General features: G+C 41.4%; 1 protein-coding gene across 2 annotated transcripts in view; it reads right to left on the reverse strand.

Annotated features, from left to right (window-relative positions):
• Positions 1 to 3,504: 3,504 nt before the first annotated feature.
• Positions 3,505 to 16,032, reverse strand: part of LOC121547684 (myomesin-2) — a 36,649-nt gene continuing 24,121 nt past the window's right edge. For both annotated transcript variants that reach the window (XM_041859075.1, XM_041859076.1), the window contains 13 exons: positions 15,020 to 15,156; positions 14,404 to 14,548; positions 14,242 to 14,304; positions 13,731 to 13,798; positions 13,388 to 13,513; positions 10,592 to 10,679; positions 10,451 to 10,489; positions 9,818 to 9,923; positions 8,737 to 8,900; positions 6,377 to 6,413; positions 6,112 to 6,134; positions 5,944 to 5,999; positions 3,505 to 4,735 (listed from right to left, as the gene is read on the reverse strand). In XM_041859075.1, coding sequence (XP_041715009.1) covers positions 4,274 to 4,735; positions 5,944 to 5,999; positions 6,112 to 6,134; positions 6,377 to 6,413; positions 8,737 to 8,900; positions 9,818 to 9,923; positions 10,451 to 10,489; positions 10,592 to 10,679; positions 13,388 to 13,513; positions 13,731 to 13,798; positions 14,242 to 14,304; positions 14,404 to 14,548; positions 15,020 to 15,156 — 1,514 coding nt within the window. In that variant the 3' untranslated portion in view covers positions 3,505 to 4,273. The remainder of the gene's footprint in view (positions 4,736 to 5,943; positions 6,000 to 6,111; positions 6,135 to 6,376; positions 6,414 to 8,736; positions 8,901 to 9,817; positions 9,924 to 10,450; positions 10,490 to 10,591; positions 10,680 to 13,387; positions 13,514 to 13,730; positions 13,799 to 14,241; positions 14,305 to 14,403; positions 14,549 to 15,019; positions 15,157 to 16,032) is intronic.

A 16,032-nucleotide genomic window follows, 5' to 3' on the forward strand; every position in this document is an offset into this window, starting at 1 on the left:
CGACAGAGCCTGGATTCAAACCAGGATCTCTAGTGGCACAGCTAGCACTGCGATGCAGTGCCTTAGACCACTGCGCCACTCGGGAGACACTGCGCCATGTTGGTGCATGACACCACAGAGGAGAGGGGGGATCATGTAAGAACTATATAACTGTAACAGACTGAGACTTTAGTATGCAGAGGCCCTGCCATGTCATTCCACGGCGCAGAGTGGACCAGCTTCAAAATGTAGAATGTGATTGCCATCCTCCCTGGACTGTCATTAAATCACCTTGGAAGTATATGTTAGTTATACGTTTAAAAAAAAAAAATTAACACAGCACCTACAGATGTAGGATCTTAATTTGATCACCCTGTTGTTGCAGGAAATGGATCAACCCCTACAAAAAAAGTCAACTAATTATAATCCACACAATAATTCACATTTCCAGTCGCTGCAGGATTATTTTCCTGCTGTGAGAAACTGGTCAAATTAAGATCCTTCATCTCTGTATGTGAACACCATGAAACACTGCTTTTTAAACAAGACTCAACAAAGACGCACCAAAACAAACGCTATTTGTTACCCTCATTCACAAAATTATATTTGGCATTTGAGTTTGTAAGAAGTGGTCTATTGGTATGCCTCTCAATGTGGTCAGATGTGGTCAATTGGTATGAATCATCTTGGACTCCATATTCATCTTGGTATGCCACTCCATGTTGTAGTGATCCTGCTGGTCTGGTCGGTGAATAAATGAAAATTGGAAATTTCGCCTGCAGCTTGAAGATCCACTTTCCAAGTATGTTGTATGACGTGTCTATGGCCTGAATCGAATTATAGGATGTTTATCATGTTTATTCGTGTTTTTTAAACCAAATATTTGTTTTAAAGGTGTGCAGGGAACCCCTGGTGAACACTTTTTGAGCAGGAACTGAAACGTAGAAAGAGCTTAATGGATAAAAAGTTGACCATTTCTGTCTATTTTATGTAATGTCTATGAAATGACGTACTTGTCCTATAACACAAAATATGTTTAAGTAAAATTGCATGGTGTCAGAAAGTAACCTTCCACTGGGCACACACTGGTTGAATCAACGTTGTTTCCACGTCATTTCAATGAAATGACATTTAACCAACGTGGAATAGATGTTGAATTGACGTCTGTGCCCAGGGGGCTATGTCTCAGACGAGTGCAGTATTACAAAATGAACACTGATTTATCTTCTTTATAGAGTATCAGTTCTGTGAGCCAGTTACTACTATCAAATAACACTGATGTATTTCTTGGCATGTCCCAAGTGAGGGCCTAAATCCTCCATTGTCCGGATCTATCCATCACTATGGATATTAAAAAAGGTTCTGGGACACTTATCGTAGAAGGAAAAGGTATTAACCGTCGTGTCCTGGCCACATTCCAAACCAGATGTATTTAATTTACTGACCACATAGTAATTCCCTGTGACGACTACACACAGTATAGCCAACTCCCCAGTGGTCAGGTGAACAATACCTTGGATATTGCAGACTGGAGAAATCAATTTCACGTTTAGATACAATACATTGATGTATACAGCAAAGCAACGCATAGAATTAGCTTTGACTTTACATATAGTCAAATAAAAAAAAGCTGGTTAAGTTCACAATATTAAGATTGATCATTTCAAAATAGTTTGTGGTTTTGCTGTTGTATTTATGAGAGAGTCTGTTGGCAGCATTCTATTGTTCTGTATGGAGAAAGTTAGTGTATCATCAAAAGGATATCACCCACACTCACTTTATCTGAAAGGGAAAAATGCCTCCAATGATAACAATGGCAGTTTCTACTTCAAAGTCATCTCAAATTCTTTTTTTTTTACTCTCATGCTCCGAGAACCAAGAGATACTTCTGTTATAAACCTAATTGTATCACAGACTCAATATAAGTTACTACAGTAGATATGCTCTTTTTGGGGGGTTATTAAGTCGATGGACACATACGGCCATTTTGAAATCATTGATAATGATCAGTCATCGAAACAATTTAGTATGGTACAGGAAGGACTAGGTATTTACTTGATTTCAATAAAATTAAGAAAATACACAATACAATTTTAATTATACATTAATAATATGGATTATATATTTGTTTCTTTGGGATTTACCCAGCAATGTTTGTAACAGGTAGTTACCAATTGTGCTGTAAAATGACCCAGAAACAACCCAGTGTTAACACATACTTTCCTAGTAAACACTTGGTAAATACCAATTTAAGCAGAACCATTAAGAATAAAGTGCTACCTACAATTCTTATAGATAATTCCCATATTCCAGTATTCTTGTTGAAAAGAATTCCTTGGGTGATATCAGAACCATTCCAAATGTAAAAATGTATGATTTAAACCTTCATGATTTAATGTGCTTATCTTCATGTTTGTTGAATAACCCCTTTGGGAGCAACAATTACATAAATCCCTTGCTTTTGTGTGTATTTGGGGTGTAATTCATCCACCCACAGCAAATCGATGTGTAAAAGTAAGCCACATGATTCAGTGTCTTGACTGGTGGCTCCCATCGGGTTGTACATGGACTGTGTCTGTATGAAGCACCAGTGCCACCATGTGGTCATGTGTAATGAAAGAGCTACTCAAAACTGTATTTCAAGGAATGGCTACAATATTATACTGTATTTGACTTGAAATGCACATTTAGGTTATTGATGGGGGTTAAAAATACAGTTCTACAGCTTGTCCATTTAGCCCCTGTTTACGAGTAGCAATAATCAATATTATGAGCATTTCTCAGGGGACGAGGGATAGAGGTACTATGATATGTACTGAGTTGATTGATATATGTTGCTATAGAAAACTTTGTTTTATATAGGAAATAATGTTCCGTGATTAAATATGTGTCATTTAATTCCAGTCACATGTAGAATGATTTCAAAAGCTAAACAAGACCAATTTCCTCCATTTTAATTATTCCAATCAAATCCCAACTCCAGTTTATCAGTGAAATTAGAAAAAACTGTGCCATTGAAAATTGACTTTTTGACAGAATAGGGCTTTGAAGTATGTCAAGCTGAAACAGTTTATCAACTATGAACTCGGAAAAAGGACACAACACTTTTGATGCAAATAATTAATTGGCTTGCACTCATATTTGGCTTTTTGAAATGAACACACTTAATTAGGTTAGAACACAACATTAATAAAGTGAATTCCTTTCCCGCCAAAAGTAGACGTGTGATTGTGATTTATTAACAATATCCTTGTGGAGATACTTGATTAACAACTCCCATTGAATAGTGGGGAATCTGATGGCAAGTTGGCAGTGTGCAAACAGGTGCTCCATATACATGAATTGATTTGTGGAGTTGAAAATGAGAGTGGGCAAAGAGGAAGTGAAAAGTGCTGATGTGATTCAGATAAGCGATTAGAGTGGCTACAGGCCTATACATTTTACATTGCGATTGTATTCAGACAACTTGGGTGAGTGTGCGCTGGAACCCAACAGTAAACAGCTCAGGGACCACACAGTGGGAAGTGATTTTTGCTCTTTTTTATTAGCACAAAAGCAGACGGAGACATTTGGCGGCGAGGAGGGTAACGTGATTTATTGAGGACAGTGACTAGAATCGCTGCGCCTGCCGCTGTAGGCTAAGTGGAGGTCCAGCACTTTGGGGTTATCCATCCGTAAGGAGAGCCAATACCTCAACAGTCCACCAGTTAATTGAAAGTGCAGCTTTTAAAACAGAGATGTAATAAACTAAACATCAAAGCTGGTCAATTTTCACCAAAGCGCCCGAAGGGAGACAGAGCCAAGTTCATTAGAAGGCACATTCAGCTTAGTAAACCCCCCCTCAGTGAAAAATGACATATCTAATCTTAAAGCTGGAATCCTTAGTTGCTACATCCATTTTTTGACTTGTAAATTAATGATATATACCTGACTCTCAAGGAAATAACTTATAAATGCCTCATGAGATTAGTCTACCTGTCATACCCTCTCAGAACCCAAAATATAAGCTTGTTTTACTCCAATGTTCATAAGCAATGTAAACACACACTGTATAACCTCAGAACACAGTTAAAACTATGAATTGCATCCATAGCTCTGTCTATGAATTTGAGAGAGGTTACATTTCTCCAGGCCCATCCCACAGCTTTTTACCAAAACAGAGGCGGTTGGGGCTTTGTTAATGTTTCAATAAAGGATTCGAGCTTTCAATAAAGTTATATTTCATGACTCATGCTAACAGATCAATCACTTTTTATTGTCTTGTCTCTCTTTGGAATTGAAATGCTTCGGTTGTTTACTTTCTCTTTGATGGGGTAGGGGACTTCATGCTACGAGCTGGGGTGGGAGTCTTCAGTCCCCTAGGAGGGGTGGGGGACTTGGCACCGGCTGGAGAAGAGACATGGGAAGGGGCTGGGGAAGGGGCAGGCGTGACAACCTTGGGACCTGGGATCTCAATAGGGCGTTTAGGTGGGATGACGGACTTGGGCGTTAGCGTTGGTTTGGCCTGTGGAATCGTGTCTCCATGCTTGTAGACGCTCACAACGATATCCACAGACTCTCCTCCATATTTGTTCTGCACCGTCATAGAGTACCTGCCACAGTCTTCCAGGGACACACCCTTGATGGTGAGACTGGCGAACCTCCCGGACTCAAGGGACACCAAGTACTGGCCATCGGGATACACCTCCACACCATTTTTTAACCAGGTGACTTGAGGTTTGGGGTCACCGCACACTGTGCAGGTCAAACTCAGGGTCTACCAAGCAGGGCAAAGGAATTGAAGGAATGGAAAGACTGTGGTTACCAGAACAGATATAACAGAAGACGATGGAATGTTGGAGTGCTGTTTTTTGATTTAATCAGTGGTTACTATGCTTATCGTGTCTTGTTAAATCCCTAGTCTTTCCCCTCTTGCAGCCCCAAGGTAAAATAACCAATCACACTACAAACAAGCGTGTGTAGTCACTTTGGAGAGAGGTGCGGTTACAGTGACCTTTACAAGTAGCCCTATTCTGCCATTATGCAAACCATATACCTCTATAACATGTCTACAGAATATTGCTAGCACATACTGTACATCACTCTGCATGTGTTTCATAAGGACCCCAGTTTATGTTTTTCCCACTATATATCATATGCTGTATGAAACCAGACATGAGGTGCTGTGAAATGCAATATATCTCCACAATCTTCCCCCTAAGGGTGATTCTTCAGTGCTGTGCAGTGCTGTAAAGTACTTAAGTAAAAATACTTTAGAGTACTACTTAAGTAGTTGTATTGGGTATCTGTACTTTAGTTATATTTTTGACAACTTTTACTTCACTACATTCCTAAAGAACTCCATACATTTTCTCTGACACCCAAAAGTACTTGTTACATTTTGAATGCTTAGCAGGACAGGAAGATGATCCAATTCACGCACTTATCAAGAGAACATCCCTGGTCATCCCTACTGCCTCTGATCTGGTGGACTCACTAAACACATGCTTCGTTTGTAAATGATGTCTGAGTGTTGGAGTGTGCCCCTGGCTATCTGTAAATTAAAAAAAACAAGAAAATGGTGCCGTCTGGTTTGCTTAATATAAGGATTTTGAAATACTTTTACTTTTGATACTTAAGTATATTTTAGCAATTACATTTACTGTTGATACTTAAGCTTATTTAAAACCAAATAATTTTTGACTTTTACTCAAGTAGTATTTTACTGAGTGGCTTTCACTTTTACTTGAGACATTTTCTTCTAAGGTATCTTTACTTTTACTCAAGTATGGAAATTGGGTACTTTTCCCACTACTGGTGCTGTGTATTATGCAACAGTAGGCTACAGTGGACATAAGCTGCATCCACCTGGTTATGATATTTGACACTGACCTTCGCAATGTGTTAAACCATGTCTGGTCACCTGTTCCAGTGTTAAATATATTCCCATCATGGTATTCAATTGCAAAATAAAACATACATTACCTTCTTCTCCATGATGGTAACAACATCAGGGAGACCGCCCAGCACTTTGCCACGGTCTAAAAATGAAGATATCATATAATCACAATATTGCCAGAATAAGAAAAATTCCCACAGAGCCACGATCAGAGCCATTATGACAGAGCCATTATGACAAGAGAATATACTCACTGGCTTCAGCATATGCTTCCTCTCTGGAAAACGAGAAAAATTGCATTGTTAGTGAGTTCATTAGCACAGTGAGGCTTGGTATAGTTCATCCCAAGACTGTGACTCCATACACATGCTCTGCATTGCCACAATACTATGTAGGAATTCAAGCTGTGTTTTAGCTGTAAGAACATGAAATGCATATAGTATTAATGCACTGCATACATGTGCATGAAATAACACGGAAATGTATATACTGAACTGAATTATGACGTGATAATCTTACTTTAGAGTTGTGAATTCTGCAAAGGCTTTATCGTAGGCTGTAGAAGAGAAAGAAAAGATTGGTTATTATTATTTATTATAGCTATTTTCGCACGACGCAACGTGGAGTGCCTGGACACAGCCCTTAGCTGTGGTATATTGGCTATATATCACAAACCCCCCGAGGTTCCTTATTGCTATTATAAACTGGTTACCAACGTAATTAGAGCAGTTAAAATATTGTTTGGGTCGTACCCTTGGTATACGGTCTGATATACTACGGCTGTCAGCCAATCAGCATTCAGGGCTCGAACCACCCAGTTTATAATGAATGTTACACCATACAAAACCAATGTTGAAGTGTAGAAGGAGTAACCTTCTTTCTTTCTTTTTGTTGCCGTTCTTACTGCTACTTGTCTTGGAGACATAACAGCAGTGCAGCAGAGACATATCGTACCTCATTATTGTAATGTTGTTCTGTTTTGCCTGAAATAGCTCATCCTCGCTCACTCATTACTGTTTCCAGCCCACACATCGCATGACCTGTCAGGGACCAGCCCTTGATTATGTTAGTCATCAAACAGTCTGTTGACTAACTGAAGTCTGAGCCAGGATTGCGCCTTTGATATTGTTGTTCCTGTTATTTCATCCCCCGGATTAGCCTAAATATGCTGCTTGCTTCTGTGTACCCAGCTGCAAAGATGCCCTTTTCTTTGTATTATAAATGTAGAAATCCGAAAAACAACCATCTAAACTGGACACTGCATGGGTTATTCTAAGTCTGTGGCAGGACAACAGTAGAGTGGCCAATAGTTGGAGGTGGTTTGATAAAAACTACAACAGTGTTTAGTAGTTGGTCATTTTGATAAAGATGTGCAGTGTTCTCATTGCTGAGGTCCAGCTGAAGGCTCCACCTCATTGATATACAGCCTGAGCTATGGTAATGATATACACTACCAGTCAAAAGTTTGGACACACCTACTCATTCCAAGGTTTTTCTTTATTTTTACTTTTAACCAAAATAGATTTTCTATTTGAGATTCTTCAAAGTAGCCACCCTTTGCCTTGATGACAGCGTTGCATACTCTTGGCATTCTCTCAACCAGCTTCATGAGGTAGTCAACTGGAATGCATTTCAATTAACAGGTGTGCCTTGTTAAAGGTTAATTTGTGGAATTAATGCGTTTGAGCCAATCAGTTGTGTTGTGACAAGGTTGGGGTGGTATACAGAAGAAAGCACTATTTGGTAAAAGACCAAGTCCATATTATGGCAAGAACAGCTCAAATAAGCAAAGATAAACGACAGTCCATCATTACCTTAAGACATGGTCAGTCAATCCAGAAAATTTCAAGAACTTTGAATGTTTCTTCAAGTGCAGTCGCAAAAAACATCAAGCGCTATGATGAAACACGAGCAATGGACATTAGACCGGTGGAAATGTGTCCTTTGATCTGAGGAGTCCAAATTTGACATTTTTGGTTCCAACCGTCGTGTCTTTGTGAGACGCAGAGTAGGTGAATGGATTATCTCTGCATGTGTGGTTCCCACCGTGAAGCATGGAGGAGGAGGTGTGATGTGTCGGGGTGCTTTGCTGGTGAGACTGTCTGTTATTTATTTAGAATTCAAGGTACACTTAACCAGCATGGCTACCACAGCATTCTGTAGCGATACACCATCCCATCTGGTTTGGGCTTAGTGGGACTATCATTTGTTTTTCAACAGGACAATGACCCAACACACCTCCAGGCTGTGTAAGGGCTATTTGACCCAAGAAGGAGAGTGATGGAGTGCTGCATCAGATGACCTGGCCTCCACAAAAGCAGCCAACAAGTGCTCAGCATATGTGGGAACTCCTTCAAGACTGTTGGAAAAGCATTCCAGGTGAAGCTGGTTGAGAGAATGCCAAGAGTGTGCAACGCTGTCATCAAGGCAAAGGGTGGCTACTTTGTTTAACACTTTTTTGGTTACTACATGATTCCATATGTGTTATTTCATAGTTTTGATGTCTTCACTGTTATTCTACAATGTAGAAAATAGTAAAAAACTAAGAAAAACCCTTAAATGAGTAGCTGTGTCCAAACTTTTGACTGGTACTGCACAACCTCTGCTTTTTCTACATTCAGATGTTAGGTAAACATACTAATGAAGACTGGGCTGGGAATCCAATGCATACGAATGAATGTGAATATCCAAAATTACGAACTCCATTTATCAGGTGTATCATTTCCAGGTTACCATTATCCTGGCATTGTCCTTGAGGTTCATACATGCTGAATGTGCTAATATCACTGCGTTCATGTGTTATGCTATTTGCAAGACAGAAGGAGAAGTAGGTTATTAAAGTACAACGGCATATATACTGTCTATTTAATCTGACTTACCGTGTCCAGAAAGGTCAATGGTGCGAGTGTAGGTCTTCTCCGTATCTATTATATGGACGTGGTAAAGACCCTTATCCCTGTCTGTGGGTTCAAGGATCTCCATACTGGCCATGGCAGGGGTACCTCCAATATGCACCTTCTCAGAGTGAGAGAGTTTACTGTCCCTGAAATGGTGAAAGAGGAGGAACCGTTGGAGCACAATAAGTATTGTTTTGGGATTGAAAAAAACTAATCCAAGTTTTGCTACTGAAGGTATCCATTGTGTTGGATTGAGTAGGCCCCTAAAGAGCAGTCAATGAAAAATGGTATAAACTCTAATTCACAGTGAAGAGCTTATTAGGAGAACATGATCATAAAAACATAACATGAAATTGTGATTGATTCTAATGAAAATTGTTGAATTTCCAGATTTCTCTCATAATAAGTGTCATTTTCTAGTAGTTTATCAAATAAGGACCAGCTGCTGGACCATTTGAGCATCATCATTATCTTATGTATGTACCAGGGCCCTCTTGGCAGTCAGGGAGGACCTGAAATTTGCCAAGCTCAAATTTGTGAGGAATCATGGGAAATGGTGAGCTTTGTTCAGTCATTGCGTGTGAAATTGTTGCCATGCTTTGAAACATGCTCCCCTTGTCTATGACATGCACGCCAGAAGAAAGAAAAACCTGAAGCAGCTACTCCAAAATGTTCATACAGGGATTAGAAGATCCGCATGGTTTAGCTGAAACTGGTTTGCCTTACACAAGCTGCTGTAACCGATGACTTCCCTCAAGTGTTTTCTTTTAATCCTGTAGCTGTTCTGCTAGGTAGGCCTACTAAATATTTCCTTAGGACAGAGCATTAGGGAGAGTTGATATTTGTTTTGTATTGATAGTGTGTGAAGAAAGGCTGTGGTGTCACTCTTGTTTAAATTTTTTACTGAAGAGTCACAATTTTAGAGAAAATCTCAAATCATGTTTACATGCTTGGCTCATGTTACGCTTTGGGATTAAACCTTCTGTGGATTCTATTTCCATAAAAAATTGCATAATTTCGCATTCTCTACATAATTGAATAAAAGAAAAGTTCATATGCTTACACGTGCAGCCAATGGATTTTCATCTCTTCTGTATAGTATTTCATGTGGCATTGGAGCTGAATGCCTGTTGCAGTGCTGTGAATTGCCAACTCAGCTGCAGAGGATCCTGGTGAGCGAAAAGGAAAACCCAAACGTCCTTTAGTGTACATATGCTGACATTTATGTTCTATATGTCTTAAATTAATAATATATCTTCTTAGATAGACACAACTTGGGGATTTGCTGTGGTTTACTAATTGGTTGGCCAGTGCAGGGAATCGGAAATCAGTACAACAAATGCTGTAATTGGGATATGACTTCAGGCTAGGATGACAGGTACAGATTTGTTACTTCAGCCCAGTTCATGAGGGTAGAGTAACGGGACCCTTGATATGCCCACTGGCTGTGTAATCCTCCTCATTAGTTTTGCTGCACTGATTTAGCTGTACTGAGAAAAACCACAGAACTGTGTGAGGAACAAATTATCTGTAATCTAACAATCAAGTCCAACGGATTTATTGCCATGGTTGAATAATGAGTAGAATAAACTGAAATTAGTTCAAAAAATATTGCTAAAGTATGTTATGGTAGGCTAAAGTATGCAAAAGGGAAGTGGCAATCAAGCAAGCTAAACTTGAAGATATTAGTACCTACCAGCAAGTTTAGAAAGCTTGTCGATAATTTCATCAAAAGCTGTAAGAGATGTTGATAGAACAAAATTACCTTCAAAGTATGTTCACAGTAAGACAATATATTTCACATACAACATGGTATAGTTTTCATAATAATATTTACCATGGCCGGATATATCAATTTGGGACTGATCCTTTCCTCTGTTGTCACTGATGGTAGCTTTGTAAATGCCAGTGGAAGCCTTGGAGAACTAGGTTGGATTTTTAAAAAAACACAATTTCAGGGATCAAATTACAAATGCAGTAGATACTACCCTCTGTAACTGTAGCACTGACCACGTAAGCTTAATTAACTTCATTACATTGAGATGGAATTGTTTTGCCTTAGTAAGTTCCGGTTCGTGCAGTATATCTAACCACATTTCCGTCCACAGTTTTTATATGTGAGTATAGGCATACCGTATTAAAAGAAAAACAGCTGTGATGGAAACAGGAAGTTTCAGTACAATTTTATAAATGCCGACAGATAATTTGTTAGTTCGACATGGTGAGATCTTTTTGTGTTGGTAAAATGTATTATGCGAGAAATGGCAGTGGAAGTGCCTTTATGAGGCAAATATTGATATAATAACCATCATATCGAAGTATCATCGCGCGTGTGTAGTCCTCCACTCCTCCAACTACGACTGGGGAAAGCATGCAGTTTATTAGGCTACAGATGAAATAAATTATGATGAACTTCACAGGGTGATGAAAGTGCAAGGTGATGAGCTTGATGCTCCTTTCCAATAAATACCAAGGGTCTTATTCTGGTGACATGAGGGTTGATGCTTGACTGCCGTTTGATAAATAAAAAATATTCTCGCTCTTGTCCATAATAATCTCATCATGTTGACTAGCCTTCCGCACAGTGTACCCGCACTGTATCTGCGAGCTGTTGGCTAGTGTGCACTTGCCAAGACCAGAGTAGGCTAGCACATTTGCTATTTAACGCAACATTTGTTGTGACAGAAATATCGCTAGAGTTGAAAATGCGATGGAAATACATTGACTTCAGATTTTTATTTGGTACATAAAAACAAAACAATTATTTTCTGTGCACTACGTCATCACACACTGATTTTTATCTGCAACAAGTCAGTTTGGTGGAAACACACCTTTACGCAGATTTCTGAATATTCGCAAGAAAATCTATCGCCAATTGGATGCAAACCTAGCTATTGTCTCAATTTCATATAATATTTCTCAGCACTTCTGGCACTTACATGTGGCCACTTGATGAGCAATATCAAACAGGCTGTATGTCAAGCACAGGATCAGAGTAACCTCTTCCATCTCATAGCTTTGTGAGGACAGAGTATGACTGCAGGGTGTGAATATTTATAATGACATCATTGGAAGTGACTGCTTTCTATGACAGCAGTGTTTTACTGAGGATCGAGGCGTTCGTCTTCTTCCCCTCAGGGTTATTCCTCTTGTTTCCTATACATGACTGGTGCCCCTAGGACCTCGAGTCAAAACTCGCCTTGACTGCACCTCTTACTTCCCTTACATTACATCACAGTACATTACCAAATGTTTTGGTGGCTGTTTGTGTCGTCCTATTGTGTGAACCAGTGGAGGCTGCTGAGGGGAGGACGGCTCATAATAATAGCTGGAACGGAGCGAATGGAATTGGCATCAAACACATTCCGCTCCAAACATTACCACGAGCCCGTCCTCCCCAATTAAGGTGCCACCAACCTCCTGTGGTATACAGCCTAGGAACTGACAGCATGACTGTGTAGGCGGATAATACCCTACTTCAACACAAACAAGGGTAATACAGAGTATTAGTATTAGTCTGACTAACTCTTGCTTGGCCGGACTGTGTCTAGATGTTTGTTTATGATATGGAAAGTCACAGGCCTGCTCAGAATTGTACTCAACAACAATTCTGTTCTCAATGACTGCCTTGAGATTTCCAGCAATAGAAGTCATAGGATGAATGCGCCTAATCAGACTGCAAGGTCCTTTTACTGTAGACTATCAAAATTACTGAGTTTCTAAGAAATGTCATTGTGTTTCTGCCTATTGTCCACATACAGTAACACCTGCTATTATATGTACAGGTAACTGCCAAAATAAAGGAAACACTTGAGTAAATGAGGGATACAAAGTATATTGAAAGCAGGTGCTTCACACAGGTGTGGTTCCTGAGTTAATTAAGCAATTAAAACATTGCATCATGCTTAAAAGCTCTGCATGGTCAATCTGACTTCTGCAGTGTCTGTACAGCACTTACCCTTAAGTCAGGGCATTCATACTTCTTGCGCTTCGCAGAGCAGAGCTGTTGTGAAGGAAGTGAGACCTCCCGCCCCCATCTACTATCAACCAATCATGTCAATGCAGAGCCCTCCGCATTGTTACAAAAAATGGGAGGGAGCTCGATTTGGCCTCCGCAAGCCTCCGGAGGCTCCGCAATTGCATCACACCCTCCATACGGAGCCTCCGGACAGCACCGCCAGATCAAGCATACATCAGCTATTAGGGTCATGTATAAAATTATTATTATTTTGGCTCCCATAGATAGAAGAAGCGATATCAGTGACTTTGAAAGAGGGGTCTCAAAGGAGAATAGGGGGTTTAAAGTGTGTGTGTGTGTCAGTCAACACATCTTAACGCAATTGAACACTTGCGGGAGATTCTGGAGCGGCGCCTGAGACAGTGTTTTCCACCACCATGAACAAAACACCAAATTATGACATTTTTCATGGAAGAATGGTGTCGCATCCCTCCAATAGAGTTCCAGACACTTGTAGAACCTATGCCAAGGCGCATTGGAGCTGTTCTGGCAGCTCTGGTGGCTCGTGAGAGCCCAATGCCCTGTTAAAACACTTTGTTGATGTTTCCTTTATTTTGGCAGTTACCTGTCGTTTGTTCAATCTTTAGAATGTATGTGTCTGTGTGATAAAATTACCAGGGATATAGGAAGCTTGCTCCCTGAGTCTCTGGCTCCAGATGCCAGACTGACTGGCCCTTCAGGGGTAATCTCAACGTTATCCTTGAACCAGTGCAGCGCAGTTTCCTTCTTCAGATTATCCACCTGCATTATGAAACAACAGAACCCATAGCCCACGGGGTAGGTGGACCAGCCCAAACAAAGAGGCATGCCTGCACTACAACAACATCTGTCAACGCAGGGGAACAACAACTGAGATGATTCATGCTGACTGTGTCTGTCATTTCAATTGGCAGTAGCCATCATTTTCATTTAATCTCTTGGATTAATCTAATTGAGCTTTAGGTGAATGTTTAATTACCTTGCAGACGAGCGCCACAGAGCAGTCATCCCCGACATGGACTGACAGAAACTCACTGAAGTAGGGGCCTGGAAAGAGGGCAAGAGAGACAGAAAGCAGGAGGGTGAGAGAGAGGGGGGCGGGGGGGATAGAGGGAGGGAGGGGGGAGAGGGGTCATGAAGGTCGGAGAGAGAGAGAGAGAGAGAGAGAGAGAGGGGCAGGGGGATAGAGGGAGGGAGGGGGGAGAGGGGTCATATGAAGGTCAGATTTCATAAATTGTTTTGCTAATAACACCCTTGTATCCTTGTAATATTAATAATATCCTTGTAACAATGAGTGGTTTATGGATTTGCAGGTGTGATAACAGTGTGTGGTTGCCATAAATAATGTGAACCATTTTGAAGGAATAAATCATTATGATATAAAATCATAATCTTAGTGTATTGGCTGTTTGAAATTCATACTTCATTTAAATATTACTCGAATTAATTTCCCAAACACTAGAGGACTGCATATTTTGAAACACTGTTACCTTCTTTCACTCTGATGTACTCGCTCCTTTGGTGTTCTGCGTCTGCGAGAGCTGCCTTGAAATCTAGAACCCAAACAAAGTGATACAGGGGATAAATCCTGGATCCCTCACGGAGCCCTATCCTGGATTAGAGTACAACCCCCACAGCAGACAGGCTCTCACCAGCTCCGATTAGCACCAGAGAGGACTGTCCTCTGGCTTTGCCATCCTCAATCTGAACAGTAAAAGTGCCCTCACTATCCTCTGTGAAATGATCCAGCACAAACTCAATGATGCCAGCCTCCACGTCGTGACTCGCATGATTTGGCTGAGAACACAAAGAAGAACACACCAAGAAAGTTTACAGCAGAGGACTCTATTGAGTGAATGTTGAGGAATCGTAATGGGCGAATCCAATAATGTGGTTATGTTGTGTAATCCAGTGTAGTCTTGGCTTAAAAGTCTATTCATGCCATGACATAGTGACGATAGAGCAGAATGTCTGGTACAAAGAGAAAACAAGTTGTCTGAGCAAGTCCATTGTGAGTTCAATTACAATGTTGTGTCCGAAACGACACACTATTTCCTGTATAATGCACTACTTTTGACCAGACGCCCATAGGGTCAGCATCCAAGGGCTCTAGCCAGGAGTTGTGCACTGTATGCCAAAAAGGTGTCTAAAGAAGTGCACTAAATAAAGAATGGGGGTCAAAAGTGCCCTATGCAGAAATAGGGTGCCATTTGGGACAAAGGCAATGTGTCGGTTTAGTGTTGACAGGAATGAGGAGGTGAGTCTTACGCTAGTCGGTGAGAGTTCATTGTTGTTAGCTAAGAACTTATAGGTGACAGCAGAGGAGATGTGCTCAGCCTGCAGCCAGAAGCGCATGCGACCGCGCTCCAGAATCTTGTAGGCCAGCTGAGTCTTTAGAGGAATCACTGTGGAAGCAGAACAAACGGAGGAACATGGTGATGCAAATAGAGGCAGGTTTTGTGATAGAAATTACATTTGTTCAAAGGAAGACATTTCCCTTCTCAAAACATAAGAATAGGCTGTGATGAACCACTGTCACGCTCGTTGATTGACGGCTCGGACCAAGGTGCAGCGTGGTAGGTGAAGATATTAATTTATTAACTGAACACAGACCAAACAACAAAATACACACGAACGTAAAGTTCTGCAGGCTACGAAGCCACTACACAAAAACAAGATCCCACAAACTAAGGTGGGAAAAAGGCTGCCTAAGTATGATCCCCAATCAGAGACAACGATAGACAGCTGCCTCTGATTGGGAACCATACCTGGCCAACAAAGAAATAGAAAACCTAGAATTCCCACCCAAATCACACCCTGACCTAACCAAATAGAGAATAAAAGGGATCTCTCAGGTCAGGGCGTGACTGTACCCCCCCAAAGGTGCGGACTCCAGCCGCAAAAACCTGACTCATTAGGGGAGGGTCCGGGTGGGCATCTAGCCTCGGTGGCGGCTCCAGTGCGGGACGTAGACCCCGCTCCGCTCGCGGATCCGCCATCTTCGGTGGCGACTCTGGTGCGGGGATCGTCGCCGGAAGCTCCGGACCGTGGATCGTCGCCGGAGGAACCGCACTGTGTATCGTCGCCGGAAGCTCCGGACCGTCGGTCGTCGCTGGAAGCTCCGGGCCGTGGGTCGTCGCCGGAGGAACCGGACCGTGGGTCGTCGCCGGAGGAACCGGACCATGGGTCGTTGCCGGAGACTACGGACCGTGGGTCGTCGCCGGAGACTACGGACCGTGGGTCATCGCAGGAGGCTCCGGGCCATGGACCTTCACTGGAGG

The sequence above is a fragment of the Coregonus clupeaformis genome, chromosome 31 (genome assembly GCF_020615455.1).
Source record: "Coregonus clupeaformis isolate EN_2021a chromosome 31, ASM2061545v1, whole genome shotgun sequence".
Lineage (NCBI taxonomy): Eukaryota > Metazoa > Chordata > Actinopteri > Salmoniformes > Salmonidae > Coregonus > Coregonus clupeaformis.